Source organism: Lytechinus pictus, chromosome 4, assembly GCF_037042905.1.
Source record: "Lytechinus pictus isolate F3 Inbred chromosome 4, Lp3.0, whole genome shotgun sequence".
Classification (NCBI taxonomy): domain Eukaryota; kingdom Metazoa; phylum Echinodermata; class Echinoidea; order Temnopleuroida; family Toxopneustidae; genus Lytechinus; species Lytechinus pictus.
In genome coordinates, this window is record NC_087248.1 from 21,762,260 (window position 1) to 21,779,978 (window position 17,719).

The 17,719-nt window shown below is 35.5% G+C and overlaps 1 protein-coding gene across 1 annotated transcript in view; it reads right to left on the minus strand.

Moving 5' to 3' along the window:
• Positions 1-17,719, minus strand: part of LOC129259359 (midasin-like) — a 96,475-nt gene that overhangs the window by 3,886 nt on the left and 74,870 nt on the right. Inside the window, exons 69-79 of the mRNA XM_064097986.1 lie at positions 16,313-16,417; positions 15,381-15,518; positions 13,920-14,123; positions 13,206-13,302; positions 12,376-12,499; positions 11,479-11,584; positions 9,999-10,114; positions 9,099-9,405; positions 8,506-8,606; positions 7,413-7,627; positions 606-773 (exon numbers count right to left, since the gene is read on the minus strand). Coding sequence (XP_063954056.1) covers positions 606-773; positions 7,413-7,627; positions 8,506-8,606; positions 9,099-9,405; positions 9,999-10,114; positions 11,479-11,584; positions 12,376-12,499; positions 13,206-13,302; positions 13,920-14,123; positions 15,381-15,518; positions 16,313-16,417 — 1,681 coding nt within the window. The remainder of the gene's footprint in view (positions 1-605; positions 774-7,412; positions 7,628-8,505; positions 8,607-9,098; positions 9,406-9,998; positions 10,115-11,478; positions 11,585-12,375; positions 12,500-13,205; positions 13,303-13,919; positions 14,124-15,380; positions 15,519-16,312; positions 16,418-17,719) is intronic.

The window sequence follows — 17,719 nt, forward strand, 5'->3', positions numbered from 1 at the left end:
GAAATGAAATGAATTGTACAGAAAAATGTGTTAAATCTGTAAGCCACATTTCTAATTTAACTAACTTCACATGTCATTTATAAATACAACCTAAGCCCATTGCAAAAAGTTGTGTTTAAAGCACAAGTCAAAATATCAAGCGCACGTACCAAAGCATGTTTTTGATTGGTTAAAAATCAAGTCACCTATGATTTTAAGAGTTGCGTTTGATTGCAAATCCATGTGCAATCCGCCCCAGGTGAGTCATAAATACTAATAATAATATTTATATAGTTGAGTTTAAACAATAATAATAGTAATAGTTATATAGTTGAGTTTTAAATAATAATAATAATAGTTACAGTCATGAACTTTATATTTTGAAGCACTTTACATTGTTAACTAATATGACGCTTTACATTGTAACTAATATTACCCCGGTAATTGGATCCTTGCATGCCCGCATACAATGTATGCACTTTCTCCACTCCCTGGGGAGCATTCCAACAAGAGTTTCAAGACTGAATTGCCAAGCATACTACATATTAGGCTTTCGTATCCTACCCGGGTACCCATTTAACACTTGGGTGGAGAGTGGCAAAGTGTGGATGGACGCCTTGTATTACCTTTCTGTTCTGAGGTCTCATTCTTTGCATCTCCTTCTTCATCTGTCAGAGTGGTTGGGTCTGTTTTCACAAGGGACTGGACACCAAGTAAAATACACCTAATTGTCTCTTCCATCTTCAATTTGGCATCAGAAACTGCATCTGACATGGTGGTGCCCACATCAGTATCTGTTATGAGAATCATTATCATTATTTATTTGACATAATCAACAAACATAAAGAACATATACAAGTGACAGGATAAAATCATGTAGCTATTTTGTTGGAAGTAGGCGAAGCTTTGGAATGTCGTGGCTTTCTTATTTTGCAGCCGATTTTGATGAGATTTTCAGTGTTGTGCTTGTTGATTTTTTCTCTTTTTATTCAAATCAAGTTTTTGTTGGGGTGGACTTGTCCTTTAATCACTAATATAAAAAAAAAATCACAGAACATGGGTTTGAGACAGCCTTATTATTGATGTTTTTTCTATACATTCAATAAGAACACACTACTTACAAATAGAAATCCAACAATGAATTATTTGAAATTACAACAGTCAAATGTGTACTGAATAATATACATTTTGCTAATAGTTGCACCATTTATACTCTAAGCACAGGTGTTACTCAATACATTTTACTCATAATCTTGATGTTTATATAAGTGTTCGAATTTAATATATTCCATTCATATACATTTGCTGTGTAACTTCACATTTTCTTATAGTTGTAATGGAAGCCAAAAACATAGTTGTTCATTATTCATGTATCATGTGCGAAATCATTTATAATCATTTATATTTCAGGAGCTGACAGTGAGTGACACCTTGAGTTTCTCAGGCTTATCTGTGTTTGATGTATCATGCATTTTCATTTGAACTCCAGGGTCTGTGTTGTTTTAAGATGAACATGCATTTAGCGGTCATAAACAGGACTGAATTATTCGGATGTAATCCATACATACACTTAAGTTAATGCACACTTATAAACATAGAATATGGAGTATTTTAGATAGCAATACACATAATACACACAATTCAATACACTTATACTCATGTACATACATGTACAGGTAATATACAATATGAACAAAACAGTAAGTTACAGAACATCAACACTAAATCAACACGTCTTACATTTACTTTTACAATCACAATCAACATAATCCTTAATTGAAGTGTTCACTGACCCTAATCATAATAATAATCATAATTCAATATAAACATGTAGTTCTACATCTTTCCTCCTTATGCCTCCAGGGTAAAATGATCCGTTTTCCATGACGCTTTTAATTACAACCATTTGTTTATTTGTATGTTATTTATTTAATCGTAGTAGTATTCGTATTCGTACTTGTGATGCTTTTATCAATAGCAGTACTGGTTTTTATAGGAGCTTTTATAGTAGTAGGATTAGTCTTAATGTATCCATGCATACCAATACATCTCTTTTATATTCAAAAAACGTAATTAAACTCAAGCGTATCCTTCTTTATGAACAATCTTGATACAGAACTTGAAAATGATATTCTGGAGTCTCATCCAGTAGGAGATTGCCGATATTACTTACCAAATGAATATAATAGCAACATAAACTTCCGCCATAATGAATTAACCCTTTTACATATGAATATCCGAAGCTTATCACGTAACTACGATAAACTATTGAATCTCACACACTCCCTCCAAAATCCATTTTCTGTCATAGGAATCACCGAATCGTGGCTTCATATCAAGTCTCCCCCAATCTTTAATTTAGATGGTTATGATTTCTTACGATGCGATCGTGTACGCGGGAAAGGAGGTGGCGTAGCCCTTTACATTACAAAACAAATAACCTATAAAAAAATTGACATACCTTTCTCTCCAATATTCCAGACAATATTTTTAGAAATTGAAAATGCTTCAAACAAAAACATTATTATTGGTTTATCGTACCGACCCCCTAACGAGTCTCTGGATACTTACATTCAATATATGGAATCTTGTCTAAGCCTTGTTTCTAAAGGCGGTAAAGCCATTTATTTAATGGGCGATTTTAATGTTAATATGCTTAACGAAAGTGCTCCATACAGAAAGTTACTTTTATCTATGTCGGCTCATTGTCTAATTCCCACAATCAATCTACCAACCCGAATAACTCCCAATTGTGCTACACTTATCGATAACATATTTACTAATGTTGAGGATATTCAAAGTGGAATATTATACGCGTACATCTCGGATCATCTACCTATATTCTGTATCTTAAAGAACTACCGGTATATTAAAAGTTATAATCAGAGAAAGCAACCTAATGATAAAATACGGTTTAGGAAAATGACAGACCAAAATATAATTAATCTCACTCACGATTTAGCAGAAGAATCTTGGAATCACGTGTACGAACATGATTCAAATGTTGATTTTGCATATAAATTGTTCCTTGATACTTTTAAAAAACATTTTGATAAAAATATACCTCTGATAAAACAGCAAAAGAGACAAGAAATAATCCGTAAACCCTGGATTACAAGATCTATTCTCAAATCAATCCATAAAAAGAACAAATTATATAAAAATCATATAAAAAGACCAAACGATATACATATTCTAAACAAGTTTAAAAAATTTTGTAATACATTAAACAATGTCATTCGAGCATCACGAAAAAAACATTATACTGATAAATTCCAATATGCTATAGGAAATAGTAAAGAAACTTGGAAAGTAATAAATGACGTCATGGGCAAAAGACAACTTTCAGTATTTCCAGATAAGCTGGAGGATAATGGTAAGATTATTAATGACCCAAAAGAAATTATCACAAATTTGAATACGTATTTTGTGAATATAGGTGTCAAATTATCTCAGGATGTAGCACCAATCCATAATAATAATTCATATTCCTATTTAGATACCCTTAGTAATAAGAATCCAGAATCTCTTTTTCTCAAACCAGTTAGCCCACATGAAGTAGTATTAATTGTTAAAAAGATGAAGAATAGCAAAGCGATAGGTCACGACGAATTAAACACTTTTCTTTTAAAGAAGATTATTCACTACATTGTTGATCCTTTGTGTCATATCTTTAATTTATCAATACGCACCGGCAAATATCCTCAAGCTTTCAAACTTGCACGTGTTATACCAATATTCAAAAAAGGAAACACAAATGAATGTACGAACTACCGTCCGATATCTATATTACCATGTATATCTAAAATACTGGAAAGAATTATTTACAATCAATTGTTTAATTTTCTGGAAAAATGTAAGATTATAACACCTTGCCAGTATGGATTCCGTAAACACCATTCTACGGAATTAGCAATTGTTGACTTATATGACAGAATTTCTAATGCTATTTCTCGCAAACAGTTTGCAGTTGCTTTATTCATCGATCTTAGTAAAGCATTCGACACCCTCAACCACTCGATTTTGTTAAGTAAACTCCAACATTACGGAGTACGGGGAACACCACTATCCTGGTTCAACGACTATCTGACTAATAGACAACAATTTACAACTTATCATCAACTATCATCAAACATTGTGAAGCAAAAAACGGGTGTTCCACAGGGATCAATATTGGGACCACTCTTATTTTTGATATATATTAATGATATTGCGAACAACTCAAAAAAATTATCCCACTTCTTATTTGCAGATGACACAACACTTTTATTTTCTCATTCTGATCTAAATCGTACAATAGACACATTCAACCATGAACTCCCAAAACTTGTTAACTGGTTTCAATTAAATAAACTTGTTCTTAACATCAACAAAACAAATTTCATTGTATTTCACTCCAAAAATAAGAAGATCGCTTCTTGCCCTAATATTAACATTAATAATACAGTCGTAGAAAGGAAAGACCATGTCAAGTTTTTGGCCCGGGGGGGCCACTTACATTGACGAGTGGATACCATGCGCGACCAAAAAAACACGTAAACAGGATGTCTTTTTCACGATAGGGCACGTTACGTACGTAACGTGATAAGGGTGTCAAAAACACAAAAATAATGAAAAAAGGGTATCTATTTCGCTAGGAAAATTACGTGTTTAGGGTCGAATTCGCGGGGATGATAAAACAAAATTAAAATGTTTATTAAAGGATGTCCTTTTTGCCCCAACACTTCGTGTTTAGAGTCCGATTTGCGCGAGGTGTAGAAGGTGGGGTCGTCACTACCAAATAAGGTAAAGCCGACGACCCAAGGACCCGTAAAAATAAAACATTCCTGTACTTGTTTAGGGGTTCATTTCAGGGAACATTTGCCAAGAGTATCGTTTTGTTTCCAATACTTGTTAAGGGTAGGGTTTCACAAGCCAATACTTGTTAAGGGGTGCATTTTCAGAATATGAAAGTTACGTGTTTAGGGTGCTTTTCGAGACCCCATGGTCGCGCATGGTATCCACTCGTGAATGGAAGTGGCCCCCCCGGGGTTTTTGGGCATTACCTTCGATGAAACTTTGAATTGGAATAACCATGTTAATAATATATCGATTCTTGCATCTCGCATTGTTGGAATTCTTTATAAAATAAGAGACTTGCTCCCACAAAATATTTTATTACTTTTATATAAATCATTTATTTTATCATATTTGTCATATGGCAATATCGTTTGGGGAACTGGGAACAAAACACACCTAGATTCAATATTATTACTCCAAAAGAAAGCTATTAGACTATGCACAAAATCACACTATCTAGCACACACAAATCCTATATTCAAGAATCTCGGTCTTTTAAAAATTCACGACATTAATAAATTACAAATCGGAATATTCATGTATAAACTAACACAGAATATGCTACCCAATTATTTTCATACCATGTTTACACTAAATCGTGATATTCATTCCTATGACACAAGAAATTCACTCAATTTTCATTTAGCAAATCCAATCACAACCTCAGCACATAAGTCTATTCGCCACACTGGTCCAGACATATGGCATTCTTTACCAATGAATATTAGAAACTCTTCTCTATTATCTTCATTCAAACAACAGTTAAAAAGGCAACTCCTTGACGCTTATTAATATGTACATAATTATTCTTTACATACTTACATAAATACATGCATGGGGGGGGGGGGGCGGGTGGGTTGGTTTTTTAGTTCTAAGTATCATATAAATGCAATATATCTTTATCATTGATAGAAGTTTTATCCGTTCAGTATTTCAAATAAATGTATTTTGTTTTCTATCATTTACCGATTAATATACTTTTTTTGGGTGACCCAACTTAACAAGCACATTGCTTTCATGGGCATCCAATTTTCCTGATATATATATATATATATACATATAACGAACTGCTGTGTATTTTTTTTTAAAGTATGTATATGATACATCATATGTATAATGCCTCATTTTTTATACTTTGTAATGTTTGTTTGTATATTCTTGACTTTGTATATTTTTTAATGGAAAATAAATGAAATCAATCAATCAATCAATCAATCAATCAAAGGAGTGAGACGGCTTTCAGTAGCTTATGACAGTTGTAAGTGAAAATCACTGATTATTTGTTTCATGACATGCTTCCCAGGGCCCCATCTTACGAAGAGTTGCGATTGATCCAACCAACCACAACTATCGAAAGCCAGCAATATCAACATCTATTATGTATGTTTGTTCAAAATATTTTCTAAATACAGTATGATGTATATTCATACAATCATTGTTTTCTTAAAATTCAGTGTGTTTCTCTTTGTTTACAAAGGACATTGTTCAAATTTCTTGTAAAAAATATGACAATGATGGATTTCCATAGAATTGAGGCTGATCGGATCAATTGCAACTCTTTTTAAGACGGGACCTAGGATTTCGCCCTAAACAAACAACTTAAACAACCTGATGCATGCAACAGACATTTGCAGGAATTTGGTAACTCAATAAAAAATTAAAAAAAGTCACTATTTAAATATGCAAATTGACAACTTTTCATTCAATTCCTGCTAATATCATTCAATTTGAATCATATTATATCCATATTATATCTTTTCGAAGTATGACAATGAATAGAAAATTTATGATTGTTGCCAATTTGAGGATCAAAAGCAGATTAATCTTGGCCTCATGAAATGGGTAGAAAAGGCTTTCTACCCATTATTGTTTCTTGACAAGGTTTATGGACCCAACCTCTGGACCAAATTAATGATTGTGGAAAATTTAAGGATAAAGAGCAGATTAATCTTGGCCTTATGAATGCGGTGTTCCTCTATATATGGCTTTCTACCCATTATTGTTTCTTGACCAGGTCTATGGATGCTACCTCCGGCAGACCTGCCAATCTCTGGGAATGAAAAACTGTATTCTGTGATAAAAAAAACTGTATTTTTCCCAAAAAAAATGTATTTCATAATAAAATGCTTGGCGCACTCGCTCATCGCGGCGCTCAAGCTGCATGCAAGCTAAAATGCGCACTGCTCTTGCAGATGAATAAAAAAACATTAAAACATGTGTATATCTTCACCCTGGTTTGAACAAAATGATTGGAAAAAAAAAAGTTACCTGAAATTACATTGATCTAATAACCATATTTGTGCACGTTTTATGAAATAGATACATATAGAGATTATTTTTCTCAATAAATTACGATTTAGTAATCTTTTTTTTTTTTTTTTTTTTTTACAAAAAACATATTTTTCAAAGAAAAAACGTACTGCCGTATTTTGGTTGCAAAAACGTACTAAATACGGCTAAAACGTACTGGTTGGCAGGTCTGCTCCAGACCAAATTAATGATTGTTGTCATTTTGAGGATCAAATGCAGATTAATCTTGGCCTCATGAAAGTGTACCTCTATGGGTTAAACAAACAAACAAACTAGGGCCTCACCTGATGTTAGTGGAGACCTCTCTCCAAGAGAATGGTACCATGTCTCAAACTCTGCACTCCAGCTCCTGATGGACTGTGCGATGAACACAAGAGACTGGACAAGCTGTGTTTGTTCACCAGTCTCTGGCAGTGTGAATGCCTCTACCACCTTACCTAACTTATCAGCCACTGCGGTGAAGCCTGTATGACACTGCTTCAAGATGTCCATGCTCTCCCTGTGTGGATTTCATTAGAAATAAAGAGATGTAACTTCTAAATTTAAAATCTTTTAATTATTATCCATTTGACAACTAATAAAACAATAGTAAATTTGATTACTTACCCCTAGAATAACTTGCACATATGAATATCTATCCGAAATATAAATGATTTTGTTGCCACATAAACAATACATACAAATTGACCATGTTTGCACAATCATATAATGAGAGACTTTGTGACAATGAAAATCTTCTGAATTTACTTTTTTTTTCAAAATGAAATCTCAGAAACTTGCAGTTACGAGAAGTTTGAATTGCATCAATGAGAAGCTTTGCGCAAGACTAGAAGGAAAGTGGGCTGTACTTGAAATTTCCAAACACATAACCCAGTCAGGAGGGCATAAATAGAAGTTTGGTAACAAGCTAGTATGATCTTGGCGAGCTATAAACATGTAGTCCAGTCCACAGATTTAATTAGGCACTACATCTAAGAGAGCAATACCATAGAGTATGGATATCCGAACCCCTACAAATAGGACCTTCCAGGTCTGCTGTGCAAACCCTTCACTCGAGTATTGAGATCGGAATGCACAGCCTACAATGATTTCTGTGCTGAAGACCCTGTCGTTAAGGAAAATAAAACAGCAAGTATTGTGATAGTCTTGTATGAAAACCCACTTGTTGATCAAAGTTCCGATCTGGGTCTGTGCCTGCAGACTAGGAGCTTGCTGTAATGATTCATCTAAGATTTGTGCTTCCTATGAAAACAATTTTACTTATACTCTACATGGTTTTCAGTATTTCATGAAATGGAGTAAAAAGTGAAATGGAGAAACTGGAGATCGGACGTACAAAAAGGTTGATTATTTCATGGGATTGCCCACATTTCTTACCATGGAATGAGTGTGACTGATTGCTTCATCTTGGCTAGTTCAATGTGGTGCACAACTGGATCAAGATCAGCTTTCATTCTCTCTAATGAATCTTGGCAGACCTGATTGGTGACGAACGAGAGAGAGAGAAAAGTTAAATCTATATTTTTCTTGACAAGGATTCAATATAATATGTCAGACATTTATCAAAATATATACCATTATACATGTATGTCATCAATAACTAAAGTTTTAGTCTGATTTCAATTATTTCAAAAATGTTGATCTATCAAATTGACTAAAAGATAAATCGCAAACAATAAAGCTAAAAAGAGTTAGTGCTTTATATCCATCATAGCAAATATAAGCATTTCGTCTCTCCTACGCATTCCAAGTTATGTATTTGAAAAGCTGTTTTTTTTTTCCCCCAACTAATGACCAGTAAAATTTTTCAAGATTAGCGACAATAACTGGTTCATACACAAAATATATTAGAAAACATGAAGGAATGACTTCATATACATGGAATTTTTGAAATTATAGATTTGATAAGAACGTCTTTGTGATGAAGTGCAAGTTCAATTCATATTCAGAAATATCCTTTCTCTCCTGACCTCGAGATTGGTCTTGATTTCCAGCCAAACTTGATCACCCTTGAAGCACTGATCAGCCTTGGTCAAGGTCTCCTCTGGAACCGGACTCACGATCTTGGTCTTGGTGTCACCATCGACCTCGTCTCTCTCTGGGCAGCAGTCTAAGACGGTGGTGAACTGGAGAATGGCTTGGAGTGATTGGTCGATGGTGACCTTTGACCTGGCGATCCACGATGCTGATTGTTCTTGAGGTGGGAGGTGACAGGCGTTTTCTGGTTTGACTGAGGGAGAGTTTTTGGGAAGATGTTCCATCTCTTTCAATATGTTCCTGCATAGAAATGGAAAGCAAGATGCTCAATCCCTTCAATACCACATCTCTAAACAATTGTTCAAAATAAACTGGGCCCCGTTTTACAAAAAGTTACGATTGATCTGATCAATCACAACTATGGACGGCCAGCAACGTCAACATGTATTATGTATGTTTGTTCAAAATATTTTCTATGATGTATATTCATGCATTCATTGTTTTCTTGAAAATTCATTGTGCTTCTCTTTGTTTGCAAAGGACATTGTGCCAAACTCCTATAGAAAAAGTTATGACACTGATGGATTTCCATAGAGTTACAATTGATTGGATCAATCGTAGCTCTTTGTAAGACGGGGCCCTGTGCTGTGTGAGTAATAACCATGATGCCATACAGGTATACGTCTGAAAAAGAAATTTCAAAAAAATTTGCATCTAGGCAAAATATTTACTCAAAAATTAGCTGCTCAGGAAAAACTACATGTATAGGATACAAGAAAATTATTCTGTTGGAGACTGGCCAATTTCCCTACACATGGAACTTTTTCCATAGACCAAAGGCCACAGTCTCCAACAGGTTCAGAGTTCCATTCATCTTCAAAAATTCTTCTTACCTTAGTTGCGAGATGCCGGTTGCCATGGTAGCGACATCTCTTCTCTGGTCTATGATCAGCTCTGAGAGATGCTCTGTGAACCCTTTCACTCTCTCGACATTTCCTACACCAAGCTCCTACACAAGAGAAGAGAGTGTAGCAAACAAAGAGAAGACTATTAAGACAAAGGGGTGTTTGCAACAAATACTTGAAATCAATTGCAAGACAAAAATTGCAATCAATTGTAAATATCGATTGCGAATTCATAAGTGATATATCAATTTTAAGTAAAGCAAAGTCAATATACACTTGTTGATGAAAGAAGCAGACCAGGTGGGTGTTTCATAAAGCTGTTCATAAGCTAAGAGCGACTTTAAGAACGACTGGTGAACCTTTCTTGTGGTAAATGTTATGCACCAAAATGTTCATTGACGATGGTTTAGTGCGTAAGACAGGTTAACCAGTCGTTCTTGAAGTCACTCTTTACTTACGAACAGCTTTATGAATCGGCCCCTGGAATCAATTACAAATTTGAAATTAAATCAAAACACTTGTGATTGATTTTATGACCTAAAATTGACCCTTAAATCGATAGCAAGTTTCTTGCAGGCCCACAAAAGAACGAATATTATGCAGGCTAGAGTAATAAAAAAACATGTGTCATACAATAATAAAGCAGTATTTTAAGCCCCATCTCCAGGTTAGGTTTGAAAATAAGGATGCAGCACACTTAAACCATACTGATGCTATAGCCATATTTACAGAATTCATTCAATATACACAAACATCGCTAAGTAAATGCAACATAATCAAGATTGCAGAGGTGCAGTGGTCTAATGCCATATGGATATGTCTCTGATATGATATAGATCACAAGGTTTGCGGTTTTGAATCCTACAGCGACACTATCATCCTTTTGGAAGGCATTTATCTGTTTGCCACACTCCGTCCAGGTTAATGGGTACTTAGAATCAATTTATCCCAAGAAGTGTCATATCTTAAGCCCCCATCACACTTATTCCGAATCAAGCAGAATTGGCCTAAATGAAAGGACTATTGTTTGACCACCAGTTGGTCATTTAAATCTACTTCGAACACCGTTCGAAAATATCCCTCGAATGTTTTGAACATGACCAAAACCTTCTGGACGGCCAAAAGAAATGACAAAAATATTTCGAATGCACTCAGAATGCAGTCAGGATATTTAGAATGCCCCTAGAATGTCCAAGAACGTAGCACGAATTATCAATCTGACTCCATTGCAGTTCATTTTGACTAGTGTATGATGATACACCTGGTCAATTTACTGAATTTCAACTCCAGTTTGGTGAATTCATAAGTTCCTCCCAAAAATTTCTAGATTTTTTGAATATTTTTTTCTTTCCAGCTTCTGCTTGATTCCTGCTGATTCCGAATAAGTGTGATGGGGGCTTTACAGATATGATATCCCAGACAAGAATCACTATTGTTATTTTATAAATAATTATAACATTAGATATACCTTAGATGGGTTAGCTACGGCATCTCTGAGGGCTGCCCTTCGAGCCTGATATCTGAAGAAATACTCATGGCAACCTAACCATATCTCAGAAATGTGTGACGTAAACCTGCAACATGAAACAGATTCATAAAGGATGCTAGAAACCACATTCTGTTTTAGTTTCTGATTTAATTTTTTGTATCTTTTATAATTATTGTCATAATCAATTTTCATTCATATGTTTGGGATAGGGGGACAATATATACAGCATATACCTGGTTTTATACAACACTGTTACCTGGGACATACAACAGTAGCTATTATAATTATCATCATAATCAATTTTCATTCATATGTTTCGGGTTAGGGGACAATATATACAGCATATACCTGGTTTTACATGTATACAACATTGTTACCTGGGACATACAACAGTAGCTATTATAATTATCATCATAATCAATTTTCATTCATATGTTTCGGGTAAGGGGACAATATATGCAGCATACTGTACTTGGGTATATACAACATTGTTCTTGCATAACCTGGGACATACAACAGTATTTCATTTTATTCTAATCTTAGAACTGTAAAGTTATTAAAAGTTTAAGTCAGTTTATTTGGGCTTCTGGTAGATGTAGCAGTCACAATAAACATGTATCTGCATGATGTAACTACAAATTATAACCCAGACTAAATTAAAAATATTGTAGAATTGTTTCATTTTCATCTAGACATTCCAATCCGTTTAGTCTTTCAGAATTTCATGAGAAAAGGAAAATTGCTTTCCTATATTCATATAAAGGCATGCTATTTCAGTTTCGATAAATTATCAAATGTTTTCAAACTTTTTTTATTAACCCAATACTAGTATGAGTGAAATATTATATGATTTATATCACATGATTGCATATTTACACTGGCCATTGATCAGGTCGCCTGAAGGTCGCCTGAAGGTCAACTGGAGGCAAGAACAGGAAGCTTTCTGGTTGATTCTTCTCAGTCTGATTGAGCCGAAGTAACCCCTTCTTGTAGGACAGTCCTGTAAAAAAATTAAATGTATTTATCCCCTATATATCATACAATCGGCATAAGTAGCAGCAGTAGTAGCTGCACCAGTAGAAGTACATGTAGGAGCAGCAGTAAATTACCATTGTCGTGATCAGAGTTGTAGAAATAGAAATAGTGGTGGGTGGGTGGGTGGGGGGTGTGGTGTCACAGCTAGCGGTGCCGAATCAGCTCGCGTGGCAAAAACCTGAAATGATCCGCAAACCAACAATATTCGTCATAATAAAGACAATATTGGATCCGTGCGCTTACAAGTACATCATAATGGTAAAGTAAATGAATTGCGCGCCAATTGCCGATGCAGAATCGGCTTTCTGTTAACAAGTAGAAAAAAGCAAATTCTGCATCGGCTCGCGGACCTGAACCTACTACACCTTGGTGGTGCAAAATTGCGGATTCTGCACCGAGAGCCGATGCAAATTAATCGCGTTTACACGCAACAAAAAAGCCGATTCTGCATCGGCTCGCGGTTCTGAACTGCGAGCCAATGCAGCGTGTAAACACGGTAATAGTTATCAATACTAGCAGTATCGCTAGTTGCACCAGTAAAGCTGGCAGAGCAGTAACAAAAGTAGCAATGATAAGGAGATACACTAAGTACTCAAAGAAAAAGTACTAGTCAAGATAATTATTTTTTTCAACTAGACACAAAACAATCACATACAAATTTTGGAACCTACCTATTGATGTCAGATATTTGAAGAGTTCAGACAAGGCTTTCCTTTTCCTCTGATGAATATGTCTGATCTCTGATTTCTGCTTCTCTGGTTCTGCATCCTACATTGTAAAATACAAAAACAATATAGAATCACAAATATAATAATTCAAGAACTAATTAACATTAAGTATAATCTACCAATATATAACGTATTAAAGATATTAAGGACATAAATTATGTGAAATATGGATATAATCATGTAAGCAATCATATTAATTTTTCCCCATTTCGCAATATTTTGGAAGCGTACCAGGAAACCAATTACAAGTTGAAATCAGCAAAAATCTCTTGATATAAGTTGAACCAATTGTCAATATCATTAGCACTAGTTAAGGGCAAACGAAACAGTTTTATAAAAGAAGGATGAATATTTAGATAGCTCAGATTGAGCGAATCAATGTTTACACCCAAAGGAAAGTCTTATTCATCCATTTCGAGTCAGTTCAATCTTTTCATTCATCCACAAATAAAATTCAAAAATACTGTACTGAATTGAATGAACAATGGAAGAGCTCTTCAAATTGATGTCTCAGCCTAAAGTAGATCCGCAAGACACAAAGATATACGAGACATTTGGTTTCCTTAATTACAACAAGGCTAAAAATTTGAAGAACTACAATTCCATAGTTCAGTAAAATCTAAAACTATAACAATCAAATCAAACAAATTGCCATACCTTGGTAACCTCAAGAGCCTGGAGCTCCCGGAGTGTCGTGATAATCTCACCAACGAAGTCATCAAGAGTCTCGGACATCACGGAGTAGTTCCTCTTGGTCAATAAAGATGAGCAATGTTTCCTCATTCTCTCAAACAGGACCGGTATCCGAGCGATGAGACCGCCATCTTGAGGGGTCGTCGGCAGTGAAGGTGGAAAATATACCTGGGAAATTGAATATTTTGTAGGAGAAGTCACAAAATGAGAAAATAAAAAATTGATGCAAACAAGTTTGAGAAAAGATACACGGTTTCATGTTTTCAAACAGGAACAGTAGTCTTGCAATTATTCAGTATCTGGACGGATTACCAGATGTAAAATTGGTTTGATAATAAATGTACCTCTATACTGTGTATATTGGCCAATCCATATTTTCAAGGAAATTACATATTTTAAGATGGAGGAGCCATGGTGTAGTGGTTCTGACTCTCGCCTTGTAAACAGAAGGTCGTGTGTTCGAATCCCACCGCGGTCTGGCGTCCTTTGGCAAGGCGTTAATCCACACTTTACCACTCTCGACCCATGTGCTAAATGGGTACCCGGTAGGATGTGAAAGTCATTGTAGCTTGTCCAGTACTGTGTGCGCCTCACAGGCGACTGACTGGAATACTCCCCAGGGAGTGGAGGATGTGCACACATTGTGTGCGGGAATGACTGATTGAATCCGATGACCGGGGTAATAATATATCTGTAAAACGCTTAGACACGTCGTTCCGATGTATTAAGCACTATATAAAAAACGGATTATTATTATTATTATTGATATAAATGTCAACCCCATACATGCAAGATCCTCATCATATCAGTTTCTAGTTCACATGAAATGCTCTCAATTTCATATTGCTCCATCAATTCACCGAAGTGTGGTACAATAGAAGAAAAATTTTGGAGTTGAATGACACCATGAGATTTCAGTCAGTGTATACCAATGAAAGTCTTTACACCTCTCTCACAGGACTGATTGGACTACACTTGCTTTAGGTCTAATTGCCCTTGAGCCCATGAACCAGTTTGTCTTATTTCCGGTTCAGCTTTACCGATTTCGTCTAATATTCACTTGGTACAGCATCAGTTGGTTAGATGGACCAAGCATGAGACAAAATAAAAATTCTAAGTGGGTATTAGACCGAGAGTCCGGACCACAGGGCAATTAGACCAAACTGATGGTAAACCGAACTGGCTCAGCCCATGTGGTGTCAGACTATCTGGGAAGTAGACAAACTGCTTGTGAACCTGGGGAGCATTTCATTAACAATTTTCGTCTGACAAATAGTCAGATCCAACAAGGGTCCATGATATTGATTGGCTGAGAAGCACATTTCATATGGTAACTGTCTGATTAAACAGGACTTGTCAGATAAAACGTCCGACAAGATCTTTCATGAAACTTTACCAAGGTGAGTATTCAGCCCTCTTACATACCTGGTATCTGCTATCATCAAAGATTATTTTCCACTCATCCTTCCAGACGATATCTTTGGCCCTGGTCTCATCTTTCGGCTTGTTTTGCTCTATCTTCTCATCAGCAAAGACAGCCTTCGCTGGACCTTGAAGGCAGACCTGGGGTGTGTAACATAAACAGATATGCTTAACTTCAACAATGTTTAAACAACAATTGGAAAACAAATTCTTTTAATAGCAATGGGAAATATAACAATAAATTGTTAGATTTTAGAAATTGTATGCCTAATACTAAGACTCTTGCTATAGGATTGGTCAGTATTCAGAAACGTGATAAAGGGTAGTATAGCTATCAATCATCAATCACAGTGATGGGACTATTGCATTTCGCTGCTCACTTCAGCCCAAAAGGTCAAAATGTGTTATAAATTATTTTGAGTAAGCGTGGAATAAGAGGTCATTGCCACTCTATCTTTTGTACTATTTTTTCTCCATCACATGCAGTGATGATTGCACAAGATCTAGATGCACACGCTCAGTCTACATATGCACTACTAGTAGTACTTTACGCAAAATAAAAATGCTCTGCCCCTCAATTGTTTTTTTGTGAGGGTAAAATTCCTATGTGATGTCACAATTATCTTGTTCAAGCAAGATCTACATGATTGCGTGCAGTATACATTTGTGCTAACAGTAAAAAGCATAAATTAGAGTGCTCTTTTTTAGTGGTTCCAGATATGGAATATAAAGCATGTAATTACTGCTTGATTTCAGCTGACGAAGCAAACAATCACTTCCACGGCAAGCTGGATGTACTTAACTACTCGCTATCTTTCCTTTCCTCAGTTTCTCTTTGGAAAGATAGCTACATCCAGCTTGAAACGAAAGTGATTATTTTGCCCATCACCAGCAATGATTATTTGCTTGCTAACAATCATTTGTTGGAAAATTACCTCATACTTCTTCTTGAACTTGATGAGAGTCTTGTGAGTCTTCTCCACTGCTTGTTTCATTGCCCAGAAACTTATATCATTCCATTTGGCAATCTTAACAAAGTCCTGAATGGAAAAGAATAGGAACAATCAAAAGTAAACCATTGCTGGTTTGGTAGACCTGTGCATGCACCAATCAAAATATTTGGTATCAAGGCAAGATCAACGATTGAAGAAAAGTTTTTTTTTTTTTCTAGGAGAGAGAATGGTAATACAACCATAACAAGAGCAGAATCAAAGAAAGATAAAAAGTTGTAAAAAAAATAACTTATTTTTATTGAAATATGTATGTACTTTATTTTATCTACATGTATATTCATTCAATTCGAAAATTTGACTTGACAAAAATTAGTGAATCCAGTGTATCGTAACTTAATTTCTTACAACACCCAATGCAAGTACAGTCAAACCTGTGTATGTGGCCACCTGTCTATAGCAGTCATCTGCCTACAGTGACCAATAAAATCATTCCCATGGAGGAAGATTGTGTGTATAAGAACCTGTCTATAGCTGCCACCTGTCTATAGTGGCCACTAAAACTGATTCTCATGGAGGCAGATTGTGTGTATAAGAACCTGTCTATAGCATCCACCTGCCTATAGCGACCACTAAAACTGATTCCCATGAATGCAGATTGTGTGTATAAGAACCTGTCTATAGCAGCCACCTGTCTATAGTGAACACTAAAACTGATTCTCATGGAGGCAGATTGTGTATATAAGAACCTGTCTATAGTGGTCACCTGTCTATAAAGGTAACATTTTGTGTTTCCCTTGGATGGTCACTACAGACAGGTTTCACTGTATTTTGAGTGCTTTTATCATCATACTAAGGGGCTGCTGCAATAAGATATTTGCAATCAATTGCAAATTTCAGATGCAATTTTACAAGGGATATATCAATTTTAACTAAAGCAAATTAATTTATGTTTGTGGATGCTCGAAGCAGACCAGTCAATTGCAAATTTGCAATGAAATGCATGACTCTCAATTGACTTAGGGACTGGACTGGGGCCCTGTTTCATGAAGATTTGCAACTGTTGTAACTTTGCCATTATGGCAACTACCATGGTAACCTTGATTTTGATTGGCTGCTGAGCCCTGTTGCCATGGTAGTTGCCATAATGAAAAAATAACAACAGATGAAAGTCCTTTATGAAACGGGGCCCTGAAATTGACTTGTGATCAATTGCAAATTACTTGCAACACTGCTCTTTTCAAATCATACAAGCTACTGAAAACCTTATATTAGATTGGATGTGATTTCACTGCCTTGTAACATAAAACGCAACCTGCCGAAAGATGACCTACTTTTGATAGAAGCAAAAGGCCATGACTTGGTAAGAATGCAATCAACAACCCTTGCGGT